At 43.1% G+C, this 17,805-nt stretch overlaps 1 protein-coding gene across 1 annotated transcript in view; it reads left to right on the top strand.

Moving 5' to 3' along the window:
* The window catches only part of TICRR (TOPBP1 interacting checkpoint and replication regulator), a 52,711-nt gene that overhangs the window by 28,676 nt on the left and 6,230 nt on the right, over positions 1 to 17,805 (top strand). The window contains exons 13-19 of the mRNA XM_075557836.1: positions 45 to 141; positions 2,352 to 2,406; positions 5,610 to 5,756; positions 11,897 to 11,987; positions 15,789 to 15,850; positions 16,536 to 16,670; positions 17,594 to 17,748. Of these exons, the coding sequence (XP_075413951.1) occupies positions 45 to 141; positions 2,352 to 2,406; positions 5,610 to 5,756; positions 11,897 to 11,987; positions 15,789 to 15,850; positions 16,536 to 16,670; positions 17,594 to 17,748 (742 nt within the window). The remainder of the gene's footprint in view (positions 1 to 44; positions 142 to 2,351; positions 2,407 to 5,609; positions 5,757 to 11,896; positions 11,988 to 15,788; positions 15,851 to 16,535; positions 16,671 to 17,593; positions 17,749 to 17,805) is intronic.

Here is a 17,805-nt window from a genome sequence, read left to right as displayed (position 1 = left end):
TTTAACTATAACATCTATCTAAATTTGTCTCCTGCTTTGAAAAGAAAAAATGCATTAATCCGACATAAAAGCATCGCAGAAGGCTCCCAGAATCTTCGACAGATTGAAGTCCCCAAAGTGTCCAAGAGAGCTGCAAAAAACGTGAGTTCTCTCCCGCCCTGAAAGTGTCCGCTCTGGCTCGGGGTGGCGCAAGAGAGTGAAAGGGAGTGGCTCTGTCCGCGTTTAGGAAGTGGACATTTCAAGGTGCAGAAGAAAAAGTAAACATTTTCATGCACGTAAAATTGTGATCCGAGAAATACCAACTGACTAAGGAATTAACTAAAACAGCAAGTAAATAAGAGCTGGAATGATCAAACGACTTTGCAATTGTGAAGGTGGATAGAAATATTCGTAAAATAGTCATTAGCATAGACAAAGAGGTCACTGGACTTTGGTGGTACACTGAAAAGCACTTTGCAGGCTGTGCGCTTGAACAAATTGACAACGAAAAGACTATCAAAATTGGGGGGTCATTGTTTTTCTATTTATAAGAATTTGAAAGTTGTTGGTTACCAAAGAATTCCCAACTGGAAGCTATTTACTGAGTGGAATCAATGCCTTGCTAAGGAAAGAAAAGAAACTAAGAATGCTTTAACACTTTTTAATTGCCCAAATCAATCATCTCAATTCTTCTGAGATTGTGACTCCACCCATTTTCCAAAAGTAATCCCTAAGAACAGTTTATATATTGTGTATCTTCGCACACCTTTTTCTGTATATGCCAATATGTGTAAGGGTGTGTACACCTCTCCTGCACGCACATGGGATTAGCAAAGAGCCCCTAAAAATTAGGGATTAACAAAGACAGATGTCTACGATGTAGAAAATTGCAGACTAAGTATAGTAGACTAATCATCTTTTAGTTAAAATGAAACACTATGCATCCAGGGGTAACAGAATACTGTAATGAATATGAATGGGTTATTCTCAGCAAAACAAGTTTAAACATGTCTTTGCAGGCAGTGGGGTGGCCACAGACAAGTTCTTTCAGTAACATACCACAAATACTCGTGTATAAGCTGAGGTTTTCCCATTTTTATGCCGTTTTTGTGGTAAAATTAGGTGCCTTGGCTGATATTCAGGCGGCTTATACTAGAATATATACAGTACTTGTTAAGAGTACCTTCAGGAAGGTTATTCAAGACAGTGGCTCCAAAGGTAACTGCTGGACCAGGTAAATGCAAGACAAAGAGGTTGGCTCAGAAGCTTGTGACAATTGGGCGTTTGAAAAGGGTACCTTTGATAGATTTTTTCTCAAAGGACACAGGATGTTCACAGGGGCTTGTTATGAAGAACTTTTCAGAAAAATGAGAACCACATTGGTAAGGAAAAGCCTGGCAGATTGCTAAAGTCCTCCCCTCCCCCCCACCCCCTACATTACAGTGCACCTGCAGATTCTTTAAGGGTAGCAAGGCTGTCCCCAGAGAATGGTGTAAGGAAACCAGATCTTATCCACTCTGTAGCCTGGAAGTTTCCCCTTCAAATATCTTTTTTGTTCTCAAATCTCAAAAGAATATTTAAGAGGAATATGATTTGAGGTTCCCCAAGGTGCGAGTATTACTCTTTTTAAAATTGTTTTTTAGGGGCTCATACAACTCTTATCACAATCCATACGTCCATCAGTGGTGTAAAGCACATTTGTACATTGATTGCCCTCATCATTCTCAAAGCATTTGCTCTCCACCTAAGGCCCTGGCATCAGCTCCTCATTTTTCCCCTCCCTCCCAGCTTCCCCCTCCCTCATGAACCCTTGATAATTTAGAAATTATTATTTTGTCATGCGAGAATTACTCCTAACAGAATTTACAAATCAAGAGAATTCTTTAAGAGAGGGTTAGAAAGCTGGAAATGCTGCCTTCAGAAGTAGACAGACCTAGATGTAAGATACGCAGAGAAACGATAATTTCACATTTTGGTACTTTTGTTTAATAAAAGTTTCTGTGAGTGTGTCCCAATACTTTTTCTTTATTATTTATTAGGTGAAGATTTACAGAGCACAACCTCATTTTTTTTGTTTTACTTACCCTGCTTTCCTTACTCCTTTAATGCCTGCATCAGATGAGTGTATCAATTAATTGCTTCATTCTTTGGGGGCATACAGGGTTTGATTTTATATCTTTAGAGCAGTACAGCAGCAGATATTGTATCCTTGCAAGCTGTTTGGTTCTGCGCATTTTATGACCATTTCTATTGTCGAGTCCTACAAGTGGAGCTGCAAAGGTGAAAGTGTTTCATTTCAGGGTTTTCTGTTCATTTTATTTTAAATAGATGCTTTTAGGCTTTTTTCTTACTGAATTTTCCTCATATTCCAGAATTCTTGCTCTACTCTGCTGCAGCCTCCACTCTCAATGAAGGACACCGTACAAGGTATTTGTTTACTCGGGGTACATGCTTACCATCTGATAAGCTTCATTATGGGTGTGTGCATTTGAGCCAAGGCATATGACTATACATTGTTAATAAAACATGTCCAAATATAATGCCCAATGAAAATGGTTTTCGTACGATCTCAAAGTATTGCATTCTACAAAATAATTGACCTGAGATCTTGATAGATAGAGTCCTTGAAGACAAAAAAGAGAGGGACTTTTCCATGCAAGGTGTTTCAGAAGGGCCACTGTTTTATGCAAAAGGCAGCTAGGCTGGCAACCACGTATATTGCGTCATCCTTGCCTGGATTCTAAATTTAGGGGTGGACGTTATAAAGGATATTTTGGGACACCTAGAGAAATGTAAATAGGGGTTTTGTGCTCAATGATATCATATCAATGTTAGGTACGTAATAATGATTTCCGTATAATAATGACATTGTGGTAAGACGAGAGACTTCCCCGTGGTTCAAGATAGAGCTTAAGTACAGGGAGGCGGGGAAGGGTCTTGTCTGCAGCGTAATCACATGGTTGGTGGTGCATGTGTGTAAAGAGGGGGGCAGATGCCAACAGTTGGTGCATTCCGATGAAGGGTGTATGTATATTGTATTTGAAATTTTCCTTAGATCTTACATTATTTGAAAGTTGAGGGAAGAAGAGAGAATAACAAATTAAATGTGGCGTGCAGGTCAGAAACTAGTTTCCCAGGCAGTCTAAGTCAGGTGACAGAGCTCTCAGAAGGGAGATGGAAAACCTGCTTTTGAAACGTCGGTGCTGGCTCCTGGTGTCCTTTACATTCATGTTTGTGTCGGTGAGCGGTAAATAGGTGCTCCTCCCTGTGAGCTTTATTGAAATGAGTTGCTCAAAGAAGAATTCATCTTGATCAGGAGAGCTGACCTTGCAGGCAGCATGGCAGAATGCAAGGGCTACGCCAGAAGCTGCCTGCACCCTTACACTGAGGGCTGGGGTACTTGGATGGGAGGAGGGGCGGAGAGTAGCTGTCATTATATCTAGGGGAACCCGCGGCTGGGTGGGTATCCGGTGGAAAAAGACCCAGGATCACCATCCAGGCAGTCCTCAATGGACGCTGCAGTAGCACAACAGGTGGTGATCTGTGGAACAGGGATCTGAACTTGGAAGAATTGATCCGGGGAGGGCCCTCCAGGCATCAGTCCCCATAGAGTCAACAGAGCCAGTCAAATGAGAGCGCAAACTGTAGGACAAAAACTCAGGCATGCGGCTCACAGTGGCACTGCCCTCACATAGACGCCTCATACCCACAGCGTCTGGAGTGCTAGGCGTTGGGGAAATCGATGATGGTGAGGGTGTGGTCGAATAATACCCCAGGGGAGGTGATTGACAGTGCTGTACTTCTTTGTTTATGTGGCTTTGCTTTCCTGCTGTACCTTGCTTTTTCTTTTCGGGGTGTGTGTGTATTCTGTTTGTTTGGTTACTGGTTGGCTTATGGCTGCTATTGCTGCAGTTAGTCTCGTAGAGTTTTGATTGTGTCATATGACCGTCAAAATAAACCTGAGATGTGCAAACCCCATGGCTAAGCTGATGAAGTATGGGCTCCTGCATAACACTAGCCTCTAATTCAAGAACAGTTCTGATAATATGGGCCTGCTAGATACTCACTTTCGTGAAATGATCACTGAAGGTAAGGATGCTACAGCAAAGTGTGATGAAGAAAGTAGATGGTGCCCGGCTATCAATCAAAATCGTGTCTTGTATTCAACTGAGTCCACGTGGAAGAAGCACACCAGCTTGTGTGATCCAAAGATGACGATTAAAGAATTGAAATATGGCAAAGGAAAATGTATCAGAGCTACAATTACGAACACCCAATTTGTAGAAGGGGAGTCCAAAAACCCATTTGCACAGTCTCGTCAGACTGAGCCTCTGGCAGGTCCACTCTAACCCAGACAAGAGTCTCAGTCGGCCTTACTACCAGGCAGATACCATTGTAATCTAGATTATGCTGGATCGTTGACCTCCCTGTAGACCCAACCTGAATTGGTTCTGGGTGCAAGCATCTTTTATTCCATGACAAATTTTTCTGCTGCCCTTTTGGATGTTGGCGGGGTCTTTTCTTTCTCACTCATTATTTGTGTATTTGCCTTTATGTTATTATTTAATCCTTACCACTTTATTTTGTTTTGGTTTTTATTGTTTCTCTTGGGTTTCCCAGTTTGTGAAGCAGAAGTGGAGTGAATGCATAGTGATAATAACTGATACAGGGGTTGGTGGGAGTGCAGGGGTAAGTGGTACCGAGGGAAAGGGGATTTCAGGAATAAATAATGAAGGTGAGGGGGGACGGGGCTCTGGCACTGATTGTGAATGCACAACTCATTTTAAAAGCGAGTTAAGCAGGGAGTGGTATTCTAAAATTGATATGGTGATTGTACCATTCTCCTTCAGATGACTGAACTATTGAATTGTATGATATGTAAATGATGTGCCAATAAACCTCTTGGGCAGGGGGATGCCCTTAATGACCTTGTAGGTAGCCTCCCCGTAGTCGTGGTCAGAGGCCATCCTGATAGGTGTCATCTTGCACTCCTCTACAGCGTTGTTTCCTAACTTTGGTTCTGTCTAGATGATCTTAGAATTACTTTTATTTTGACACTCAAAATAGAATTTAAAATAACCCAAAAACTGGTCAAATAATTCTAAGAAAAGGAATGAAATCTTGGGAATTGAAGGAATACGTTCTGTACTGCAGGCTGAGCTGAAAACCAGGCAAGCAAAAGGTTTAAGACCAGGAAGAATCATCATACAACTAGGATATGTTAAAAGGGCTATAAATTACCTACATTGAACAAGTGATTTCTGAAGAATATATCCATTTAAGGAGGAAAACTTTTAATTTAAATAATTTGAACTTGTATGCCTGAAAAGTTGAGTTTAAATCAAGTTTGAAGAGGTAAAAGGTTCAAAGGGAAAAGAAACCCACTGCCATCGAAATGATCTAACTCATGAGGGTTTTCAAAGCTGCCTGTCTCTACTCACGCAGCTTGCTTCATCTTGGTCCCCTGCAGTTAGCTTACCTGGCAGCACCCCCGGGCTCCTAGATGTGCCGTGGGAGTATGCGTCTATCAGTAAAGGAGAATACAGCAATTACTCTCTAGACTGGTTTCGTTAAGCACCTCTGTTTCCTCAGACTGGGCATTTGCTAATGAGAAATTTTATTTTTTCCAGAAGTGACCAAAGTTCGAAGAAATCTCTTCAACCGGGAAATGCGTTCTCCTTCAAAGAAATCACTAAAGCGGGGGTTTCTTCGAAGCCATTCGTTGTCAGCTGTGGAGGCTCTGGAGTATAAACCTGACAACTTCAAGAGAACTAAAGGTACTACATTTTAGGGGAACGGGAAGGAGTTTCTTGGACCCAAACCAATCCTCTTTGCCGCAAAAATTCATTCGATCTCAGTCTGTTTGCTTCTCTGCTCTGAGGCTGCCATCGGGTAAATTTACCCTTGGGTACATTTTACCTCTTCCGCCAAGTCTGGAAACAGAATTAATCCTGGTCCCTCCCCACTCCTACAGATTAGCACAGCGGTTACTGCTCATCTCTATAGGAAATATATGAGGGGGTGTGCCCCCAAGAAACCCCAATGTTTTTCAAAGCTATCTATTTAAATATTTCTACAAAATAGCCTTATCACCTTCAAAGTACTCTCCATTACACTTAAATACATTTGTCAAGTCTGTGATTCCATTCTTGGAAACATTTTTCAAACTCATTTTGTTTGGATGGCTGGCAGCACCTCCCTTGATTTTTTTTTTGTTTTGTTTTGTTTTTTGTTCATCTCTTCTGTGTCATCACATCTGTCCTTTCATGTCCTCTTTCGTTCGAGGAAGTAAAAATAAGTGCGTGGAGCAAGAGAGGCATGTTGTTTCCTGCCCCAAACTGGCGCACTGTGTGAGCAGGTGCATTGTCGTGGAGGCAAAACCAATCCTGCCACAAATGAGGCCTTTTTTGTCACACACCTACACACACAATCTTTTCAGAACCTCTAAATAGAAAGCTTAATTAACAGTCTGGCCTGGTGGAACAAACTACAAATGCACTACATGTCAACATTTTTGTCCGTTTGGGAAGTTGACAGAAGTCTAGAATGAGGTTTGTCATCAATTGACATTTCATCTTTGTTGAAATTAGAAAACCACTTGTACACTTGAGTTTTTTCCATAGAGCTCTCCTTGTAAGCTGTGTTCAACATCAATCACAACAGTTTCTGCGGCATTTTTCCTGAGCAGGAAAGAAAATTACACAGCCGCACACTGTTCTCTTAAATCTGTCATCACAAAAAATGAGGTTTGAGTGAAATTGTGTTTACAAAAAATTGATTGTAACCAGAGAACCTTTCCATGCGACGCCGCTGGGCACACGAGCTCAGAGCAAGTTGCTCTGTGCTCACCCAGCAGGGAAAAATATGTTTTACCAAAGCTCCACTCGACTCAGTGCAATTCTGGTTTTGGGGGTACCCCTCATATACCAGATATTAGGAAAACATCTAGACAATCAATCTTATAAGACAGACTTCTCATGGTCTGCCTCTTGTCTCTTTCTTCCTGACTCCAGTTTACTGTAAGATGAAAATCCAAGGCTTTTGAGTTGTTTCACCGGCAGGCAGCCCTTCTACTCAAGCAGAACATCTCCAGTGACCCTTTTATCTCAGGATGACCCTTATCCTGCAGGAGGTGTCTCCGAGCCCTCTGTGTTAGTCCAGGTTGACGAGAGAACAGATCTAGAGACACTCATAAGTGAAGAACTTTATATCAAGAAGTAATTATGCATCAGTAAAACATCCCAGTCTGGGTCAAGTACATAAGTTTGATATGTGCCCATAAGTCTGATATTAGCCTATGCATTCCTCTTGAGACTCACACAGCCCTTGCAATGATGCTGAATATAGAAATATCATTGGCTGGTGGGTAGAAAAGTCCTGTGGATCCGATGGCAGTGGAGGCATCTCCAGGGCTCTGGCTGCCATCAACGTGCCTCTGTGTGGCTTGTCAACAGGAAAGTGAAGCAGAGAGAGAGTGTGTCCTGCCTCCGGGGAGGAAGGGAGGCTGTGACTTGATGGACAGGATAGACTCCACCCCTTCATTCTTTTCTCAGGTTGACATGAAATTGTGTAACTACCTCACCCTCATCAGGAGGCAGGCTGGGGCAGCTGGACCTTCTAGAAAGCCTGTAATTACATCATTTTTGTTTTGTTTTGCAATTTCAGTTAGCAATTTGAGTGAGATGGAATACATATTTCTGAAATGAACACATTGGAAAATGGAACCTATCATGTCATAATATGGACATTTAGTCTAGCTGTCTACTGTATATTGATGGTGACGGTATGAAGAGTTTTAAGATACAGTCCTCTCTTAGAGGAATTTGCCATTTAAAGCAGACAAGAAGACTTGTTCGAAAAAAATATGAAGCTTAAAATACTCAATACACATGGGAGGGGGGAGGTGAGGGAAACACAGGGACAAGGGAAAAGTGATCCAAAATCAGTGACGAGGAGGGTGTAAGATGCCTGGTAGGGCTTGATCAAGGGCAGTGTAACTGAGAGGAATTACTGAAACCCAAATGAAGGCTGAGCACGTTAGTGGGACAAGTAAAAGGAATTGGAGGCAAGAACTAGGAGGCACAGGACATTTAGAGAGGTCTAAATACAGTCATGTACATATATTTATATGTGATGATGGGTAAATCTATGTGCATATATTTATAGGTTTAGTATTAAGGCCACAGATGGATATTGGGCCTCCACTCAAGTACCCCCTCAATGCAAGAATACTTTGTTCTATTAAGCTGGCATTCCATGAGCTCAGCTTCCCGATACGATCGCTGAAGACAAATAGGTGCATAAGCAAATGTGGTGAAGAAAGCTGATGGTGCCCGGCTATCAAAAGATATAGCGCCTGAGGCCTTAAAGGCTTACAAGTAAACCAGCGACCATCTAGCAGGGAAACATCAAAGCCTACATGGAAAAAGCACACTGGCCTGTGTGATTACAGGGTGTCGAAGGGATCGGGTAGCAGGCATCAAATAACAAAACGTATCATTGTGAATGAGCGGAAATGCTGAGTGGGAACCCAAAGCCCATCTCTAGGCAACTGGACATCCCCTTACAGAAGGGTCGCGGGAGGAGACAGTCAGGGTGCACTATAACAACAATGAGACATACAACCTTCCTCTAGTTCTTAAATGCTTTTCCCCCCACCCCCCACTATCATGATTCCAGTTCTACCTTACAAATCCGGCTAGACCAGAGGATGTACACTGGTACAAATGGAACTGGAAACACAGGGAATCCAGGGCAGATGATCCCTTCGGGACCAGTGGTCATGTCTGTGTCTCATGGTGGGTCTGGCCCTATGGTCCTTGCTGTACAATGTTTTCTCTGAGCAGGAATATCATCCTAAGGGTTTGGTGGGCCAGGATGTGTTACACTCTCTCCTTCCCTCTTCGTGTGCTCCTGTGTTCTCTGGTCAGACGTCCCCCTCTCTAGAGCTGGAGCTTCAGTGCTGTCCTCTGAAGTGCATTCTTCTGGGAGGGGAGGTGGGTGTGTCCGCATAGTTGGGAATGGGGCCGGCCTACAGACCTCTCTGTTGGTTCCCTGCTTCATGCAGGTAAGTTATATTCACGTCTTGGCACACTGGCTTGAAGTCTGGTCCCTCTTTCCACTCCTGTTGAGATATAAATAATACCTTCATTACCTTATTGAAAATGAAAAAAAACACCTTTATTACCCTTGGTTGGGTTAGTGCCCTGTTCACCCACTAGCCATGGGGTTTTTTTTCTTCTCTTTGCCCTCCGTTTTAGTTGTAAGCCTTAATTCCTAAGAGAATAAAGCAAAATGGACATTGTGTGCTGATGAACCTGCATGAGCTGGGAAGGGATATGGGCTTGGTAGTAAGTAAGTGGCTGGTGATTGCCACAGAAGATTATATACAGTGAAGATAAGCAAGTAAAGAGAAAGACTTTAGACAGGTTCTTTAAACATGATTTCATTTTTTACATATTTGTTCTATTTAATAAAACCAATTAAAAACAAAGGGTAGTATTTGGCTTTGACCCATTGTACACAAGTTTTTGTGTACAAGTGACGGTTTTTGTCACCTTGTCCTTTGTATGTTTTTTTTTTAATTGAGAGAGGACTGTGTGCCATACAATTTCCCCTTGAAGGTGCACAATTGGGTTGTTTTTCCGTATTCACAGAAGTTATGCAACTACCACCATTATCCAACTCCAGAACATTTGTTTTCCTCGCCCAGGAAGAAATTGTCCCCACAGCACTCAGGACTCTCCTAGCGCTCGGCCGCACCAGTCTACTTTCTGTCTCAGTAGATTTGCCTGTTGTAGACATCTCCTCATTCCATACACATGGCTCATGTGGGGGCTGCCGAGATGGTGCGGGGAATTCACGGTCTCTTCATTCCATTTGTCTGTGAACTTTCTGTAGCCTCATGCAGTGTGCGGCCTGGGGATTGCAGCTCCTCTCACTCAGCACAGTGTTCTCAAGGTGCCTTCCTGGGGCAGCATGCTTCACTTGTTGTCCTGCTTGGGCTACATTCCAGTGTAGGGGTCTGTCACAATTCATTTATTCACTCACCAATGGATGGGCACTTGAGTTATTTCCCTTTCCTTATCTATTATAATGCTTCCATGAATACTTGTGCATAAGATTTTATATGGAAATTTTAAGTTTTTAATTTTGTTAGGTATATACCTAAAAGTGGGCTTATTGGGTAATAGAGTAACTCTGTTTAGCTTTTTTGTGGAATTGCCTACTTATTTTTAAAAGTAACTGCATAATTTTATATTCTCAGCTGCAGTGAATGAGGGTTCTAATTTCTCCACATCCTCACCAAAACCTACTACTGTCTATGCTCTTTTATATAGCCATCCTAGTGGGTGCCAGGAGTCCCAGGTTGGTACCAACGGCAGGTAGAAAGGTTGGAAGTCCCAGCTGACCTAAATGCTTCAGAAGAAAGGCCTGGCAATCTTTCTAAACAAGTAGCCATTGAGAACCTTCTGGAGCCCAGCTCTCCTCTGACAACTGATTATTACAATTAATCATAGATAGAAGAACAGCTAACTAGAGCAGCGGTTCTCAACCTGTGAGTTTCAACCCCTTGGGGGGGGGCGCCAAATGACCCTTTCACATATTTCTGATGGTCTAAGGAACCGAGACACCGCTCTTCTATCGTCTCTGGGCAGGTCCGCCCACATGCAGATATGCCCACAGAGGAATACCCTGCGTGAAGACTCTTACCCATACTACCAGACAAAATTTCATTTACTTGTCATTAGAGATCAATATTTCACAATGTATAATTACATATTGTTTTTGTGATTGATCACTATGCTTTAGTGATGTTCAATTTGTAACAATGAAAATACATCCTACATATCAGATATTTATAAGATGATTCATAACAGCAGCAAAATTACAGTTATGAAGTAGCAACGAAAATAATTTTAAGGTTGGGGGTCACCACCACATGAGGAGCTGTCTGAAAGGGCGGCGGCATGGAGAAGGTTGAGAAGCACTGCTGTTGATAGATGCCAGTGAGTCCGTTTCAACTCGGAGAGCGAGTACACAGAACATTCTGTGCCAGCCTCAGTGTTCATGGTTGAACCCATCGTTGCAGGCCCCGTGTGAGCCCATCTCATCCAAAGTCGCCTGGTGTATCTCTGGCCCTCCCCAAGCATGACGTCTGTTTCTAGAGACTGACCCTCCCTGATAACATGTCCAAAGTACTTGGGACCAAGTTGTCATCCCTTCTCTAAAGGACATTCTGGTGATGCTTCTCCAAGATAGATGTATTTGTTCTTCTAGAAGCCCAAGGTGATATCAATGTTCTTCACCAACACTGTATTCCAGCTTGCACATACGCATGTAAAATGCATATTAAAAATGCCATGGCCTGGGTCAGGCGCACCTTAGTCCTCAAAGGGGCACCTCTGCTCTCTGACGGTTTAACGTGGTCTTGCTGCTTCCATGAGTGTTGATTGTAGATCCAAGTAGAATGAAATTCCTGGCACCTCCAATCTTTTCTTTGTTTATTGTGATGTTGTTTTTCAGTCCATTTGGGGGATTTTTGTCTTCTTTGCATGAGATATGACCCATACTAACAGCTATATTCTCTTTACCTCCATCAGTAAATGCTTCACTTGGCTTTCAGCAAGCAAAGTTGTGTCATCTGTAGATCACAGGCTGTTAAAGATCCGTCCTCCAATCCTGACCCTTCTTGATAAAGTCCGATTCAGGACAAACGTGTTCCAGTGAAGGCAGTTACGCAGTAGTGCTGATGATTTGCTGTGTCTTGGTACATTGAATACTGTCGTTAGACGTTAGCCTGCGGGCCATCAGGATCCACCCCAGCTCAAAAGAAGCCACGTGTTAAGTTCAAACTGCCTTAGGTTTGTTGCAGGCTATGTGGAATTTATAAATGAATGCTGTGTTTACATTTTAGACTATCATAAACTGCTGACTAAGAGTGTGGCAGAGACTCCAGAACATAAGCAAATTTCCAAAAGACTGCTCCATAAACAGATCAAGGGCAGGTGAGTAGTGCCCACCCAGCCTTCCCAGCAACCTGTGAGCCTCTGTCTGCTTCATGGCTTGTCTCGCCGCTTCACTGCTTTGCATTTAGGCTTTAACTGCTGCATGTAATCAAAAACCAGTCAGTACATTCTGTGCATTACCCAGCTTAACCATAGTAACGTCACGAAGTAAAATTATACGGCATTTCAAAGTGTATGCAGGATGTTTTACTGATGCACCAGCTCTTGATTCTTAGCACCCTTAAAGCAGACACAAAAGCTGCAGTGCACATTGTGTCGATAGAGAGAGTGAGAGCAGATGGAACATGTGGCTGGCTGCAGCTGCAGCGATTACTGTCAGGATGTTTTGAAGAAATCAATAGCCTTATAACCCATGCATTGAGTTTGCATTGTAGTGTTTTCCCACCAAAGTCTAGTCTATGGATTGGAAGATCTCATTGGGAACTGGGAAATGGCAACCTGTATTCAACAGTTTTCTTTTTTGAAGTTACAAAATAGTGCAAATAGTCCAATATAAAGAATATGGTTACAAAATGCATGCATCCCTACTTGATACTAGATAAACAAAGTAACACACAACCATTTCAAGACTTAAGCATAAAAAGAGCTAACGCCATTAAACTCTCAGAAGGGAACATAGGCGTGAATATTTGTGACCTTGGGTTGGGCATTAACTTCTTAGATATGGCACCAAAATGCAAATAGAAGGAAAAATTCAATAAATTGGATAACATCAAAAGTAGAAAGTTTCATGTCCAAAGGACACGATCGAGAAAGTGAAAAGACAACCCACAGAATGGGAGAAAATATTTTTAAGTCATGTGTACGATAAGGGACTAAATCTAGAAAATATGAAGATTTACGTCTCATGATGGAAAGGCTGATAAACCATTAAAGTCTGAGCCAAGGATTTGACTAGGCATGTTTCTACAGAAGATACACAAATGGCCAGTCTGCACTTAAAAGGTGCTGAGCATGATTGGTATTTAAAAATAGCATAAATGTTGACAAGTTATTTCTCAAGTGACTGTAGGACAGAGTAGAACTACCAGCCATAGGATCGGCAAGACTGAGAATCAAATGTCAGTAAAACCACAGTGAGGTCCTGCTTTGTACTCATTAGGACAGCTTCCTCATGCTGTGACCCGTTCAGACAGTCCCTCGTGTTGTGGTGACCCCCCAGCCATCAAGTTATTTTCGTTGCTACTTCATCACTGCTATTTTGCTACTGTTATGAATTGTCTTGTAAATATCTGATATGCAGGATGTATTTTCATTGTTACAAATGGAACATCATGAAAACATAGTGATGAATCACGAAAACAATATGCCATTTTATATATTGTAAAATACTGGTTTCTAATGACAAGTAAATGAAATTTTGTCTTGAAGCATGGTGTAGCATGGGTAAGTCTTCACACCAGGTACTCATGGTCTGATCCGCCCAGAGACAGGTAGAGGAGCGGTGTCTGGGTTCCTAAGACCATCGGAAATATGTTTTCTGATGGTCGTAGGCGACTCCTGTGAAAAGGTTGTTTGGGATCGAGACCCCAGGTTGAGAAACGCTGCCTTAGGATGTTGCCGTGGGCAGCAGCATGCAGTGCAGCCCGCCCTGCGCCAGCCTTGCAGCTGTTCTGGTGGAGCCCCTTCTGGGAGCCACGTGTTGACCCATCTCTTTAACGATCAAGGCAGCCATAATAATTTATAAAACCTAAGTAAATCAGACAGTAATAAACATTGCAAGCAAAGGTACGGGAAAACTGAGCCCCCTCGCACATTGTGAGTAACTGTACAGTGATGCCATTTCTTTGGGCAACACTTTGGCAATTCCTCATAAAGTTAAACGCAAAAGGATCCATGCATGTTTTCACACACAAATGTGTGTGTTTAAAGTTGAACACAGTTACCACATGGCTCAGCAGTTCCACTCCCAACAGAATTTAAAAACAGCGTTTTATACAAAATCTTACACACGAGTGTTCATAGCTAGTAATGTCGATGAAAGCCAAGAAGAGAAAGCAACCAAAATGTCCTTCAATCGGTGAATAAGGAAACCATGAATAAACAAAAGATACCTACAATGGAATGCGATTCAGCATGAAAACAAAGGAAACATGTTATGATATGAGTGAGTATTAAAAACACACTGAGTAGAAGGAAACAGACCACTATGTTGGAGATACTATGATACTATGTCTATATGGAGATAAAAATGCATAAAATAAATGTCCAGAATAGGCTAATTCATACAGACAGAAAGAGGATTGGTGGATGCCAGGGCTGTGGGGGAAGGAAAGAGTGGGCAGTGACTGTCAGATACAAGCTTTCTTTTAAGGATGTGGAAAATGTTTTGAAAGTAGTTGTGAAGATTTGCATAACTTTATAAATATACTTTTAAAAGACTATTAAGTGTAGTACATTTTGTCTTGAAAGAGCAAACTTGTGAATTATATAACAATTTTTAAAATACTTTCCAGCAGTATCAAATAGATTATACAAATTGTCATATTATAAAGATAAATTTAAAACTTCAGATTTTTAGTTGAAGCCCACTGGTAGCACGTCACATTTTTTCTACTTGCTGAATTTGATGCTTACCATCCCTCCTGCGTGTTTGTTTCGTGTGTGTGTGTTTTGAGAGTTTGCCTGTGATCCACACTGTCAGCAGTTCAGAACCACCAGCTGCTCCACGAGAGAAAGGTTAGGCTTTCTACTCCCATAAACAGAGTCTCGGAAACTCAGGGTCACTGAGTTAGCACGGACTGGATGGCAGTGAGCTGGCTTTGGCCGTTGGTTATATAGAGAATTCCAGTGACTATTTAAATACTTCAGGGTGACATGGGTTTTCACTCCCGATTTGGGAGAGTTCATTTTTGTTTGTGCAACACCTTTCCCTGAATGCATGATCAGTCACTTTTGTGCCACTAATTGGCTAGTTTGTTCTACTTCTCGCGGTTGCAATACCATCTCTTCCATTTTTCAGATTCTCACACATGCTTTGGCCTGTTTGAGACTTCCTTTTTATGTTCATTTGTTATGTACTAAGATTCTCTATTGTTTTTTAGCTTCATAAATCTTGGTGTCCGGTTGGCCAGCCCTCTCACCTTGCTCGTAATTCCCTCCTAGCACATATAACATACTACTTAACCTGTTCATTACCACCACCTGGTCTTGACATGATCACTTCATGGCACTCTTAACTACCTCAGTCTCAGAGTCATCTTCAACTCTCCCTTCTGTCATCTCATACACATCCAACATTAGTTCTCTTTCCCAAGGAAGACTACTTCCTGCCATCTCCCAGCCACCAACTCCTCTTGCCTCTGCTCTTCCAGTAGCTTTGTAACTGGTCTCTCACCCCTCCATCCAACCCACATAAGCAGAGTGATCTTAAAACCTGTATGCGAGAGCAGGTTTCTTCCCATTGCTCCTGACCACGGCTTCCCTGTCCAACCTGGCCGTTGACTGCCGCTTACCTGCTTTATTTGCACTACTTTGGTACACCCAGGCTCATGCCAAGCCTGGGTTCATCACTATCTGTTTGCTCTGCCTGCACTGTGCTTCCATTTCATCCCGATCAAGCTCATGCTGAAGGCAGGGGAAGTTAAGTTACTGGGTGTGAACATGATGGATTAATTTGATGTTGCGAAATTAATTATCAAGAAATTTTTCTATCAATTTTCTGCTCGACAGTCATGTAAAGAGGGTACTTGGCAACACCAGTGTCAGCCAGCCCGGTGATCGTGGGCTGCAGCTCGCTGAGTGATGCGAACAACCCTCGTGCTTTTTTCCTTTCTCAAGGTCCTCTGATCCTGGTCCTGACGTTGACATTGTTGAGGAGTCCCCTGAAAAAGAAGGAATTGGTGAGCCTAACCCACAGTTAGTGTATTTTCTGCACGTGTGTTGTTACCGAGCAGATCTTCAGGTGTTTCACAGAAACGGTGACGATCCAGATCTCACCATTTTGGCTCAATGTGTGTCCGTAGCAGAATGTTCTTTGACACTGAATTTACTTAGAGAATTTCTGGAGAAGAAATGCTTTTGCCCAATAGAAATGGGATCGAGGGTGAAGTCTAACCTACGCTGTGCTTGGTGCTACAGCGTACCTAAACCAATAGGAGGCCAAGTCCAAACAAATTCTCTCTCTTGTTTTCATTGTGCAGAACGCTCCTGTTCAGTGCAGAAATCGGGAAGTCTAGACATGCCAACCTTTTCAGATTCCCTTAGGAACCCCGCAACTCTGAAATATTCTTATATTTGAACTGATGTTCCTCCTATGCAAACACCTGATGTTCTGTACTTGCTGAGTCACCACGCTGATTTCCACGCCTCAGGGCGGCAGTTTGGGAGACTTCTGAAGACGGCGGTCCAGTGCACCTCGGGGGCCTCTGCAGAGGTCCTCGTAGGCTCGGGACACTGGAAGCCGTGCGTTTCAGAGTTGCTGCCCTGTACTTGGGCTGCCTGATCCCTACCCATTTCTGACTACATGGGGAAACGTCAAGCACGCCCTGCTCCTCAGTAGTACTGACTGTGGTTCTGGTTTTGTAGATCAAAATTTGAGACGCAGTCCTCGAATCAAGCAACTATTAGCCAACAAGACACATTCCTGTTCCTTCTACTCAGCATCTCACCCAAAGTCTCGAAGCGTTCAGAGAGTTCACTCCTTTCAGCACGACAAGTCAGGTAACATGGCGCCCGCCTGCTTCATAGATCCATTCCGATGTGGTGGGGGAAGTGTGTTTTGGGGGGAAAAGGAATTGTAGCCTTTTTCCTTTGATATTGGGAAAGTGCATAGTAGAACAGGTCTGTGTATTTGAGGCTCAGGCAACGGCTGTATGAACAGATGTTTTGCCAAGATCAAGTCAGTCCTGTGGATTCCTACAGTGAAGTTCACACCATCATCAAAGGTGTCACTTTGAGGACTAAGCGGCTATTGGCCCAAGTCACGGTATTTTCCGTGTATGTGCCAGGTGGCCCCTGAAGAAGGAAGGCCGCAGAGGAATGGATGCATTTGGGTTCCAGTGTTGGTGGTGAACAGAATGCACCATACACGGCCAGAAAACACCCAGCTCTCTCTCTCTCTCTCTCTCTCTCTCTCGGAGGAGCTACGGTCTCCGTGCTCCTTAGCGGTGAGGGTGAGGAGAGACCAGTCCTGGGCAAGGGGCATCACACCCAGTGCAGAGTGGAGGGAGGGAAAGGAGGCAGGTCCTCAGATGGATGGACCCAGTGACTGCAACAGTGGGTTCAAACTATTCGCAATTGTGAGGCGGCACAGGACTGCTGGGTGGCGAGGAGTCAGAGGTGACTCTGGCTCATAGAAAGTAACATTCACTCGTGACACGGCTTTGATAAAATGTCGTCATGCCCCTGCAGCTTAGTTGTTACTGGAACCATATCTCCCCATTGCCTACATCTCTTCTGGATGGGCTGGGGCTGGGGCTGATGGGAAGTCTGACCCAGAGTCAGTCATTGCAGTTGCTGATGTAATTGGTACGATTCTGCTCCCAGTACCTTTCAAGGACTTTAATCTCTTTGTGACAGTATTGAGAAGATAGACGAGGTGAAGGAATAAAATATTATCTTTTTTGTTTGTTTTTCATTTGTAGGTCAAAGAGAAAATTCCCCAGTTCAAAGTATTCGGTCTCCCAAAAGACTTCTTTTTGGGGCAGTGTCTGAAATGACCAGCCCCTCGGAGAAGGTCTCAGCCCAGGCTAAAAGGCCTTCAAGAAACACAGATTCGAAGCTATCTACAGCTTATCAGGTATACTTCTTCTAGCACATTCAAAGTGGTGGGCTTTAGGGGAATACAGAGACATGG

The sequence above is a fragment of the Tenrec ecaudatus genome, chromosome 9 (genome assembly GCF_050624435.1).
Source record: "Tenrec ecaudatus isolate mTenEca1 chromosome 9, mTenEca1.hap1, whole genome shotgun sequence".
Lineage (NCBI taxonomy): Eukaryota > Metazoa > Chordata > Mammalia > Afrosoricida > Tenrecidae > Tenrec > Tenrec ecaudatus.
The sequence above is the reverse complement of the archived record's forward strand: the minus strand, read 5'-3'. Positions and strand labels throughout refer to the sequence as shown.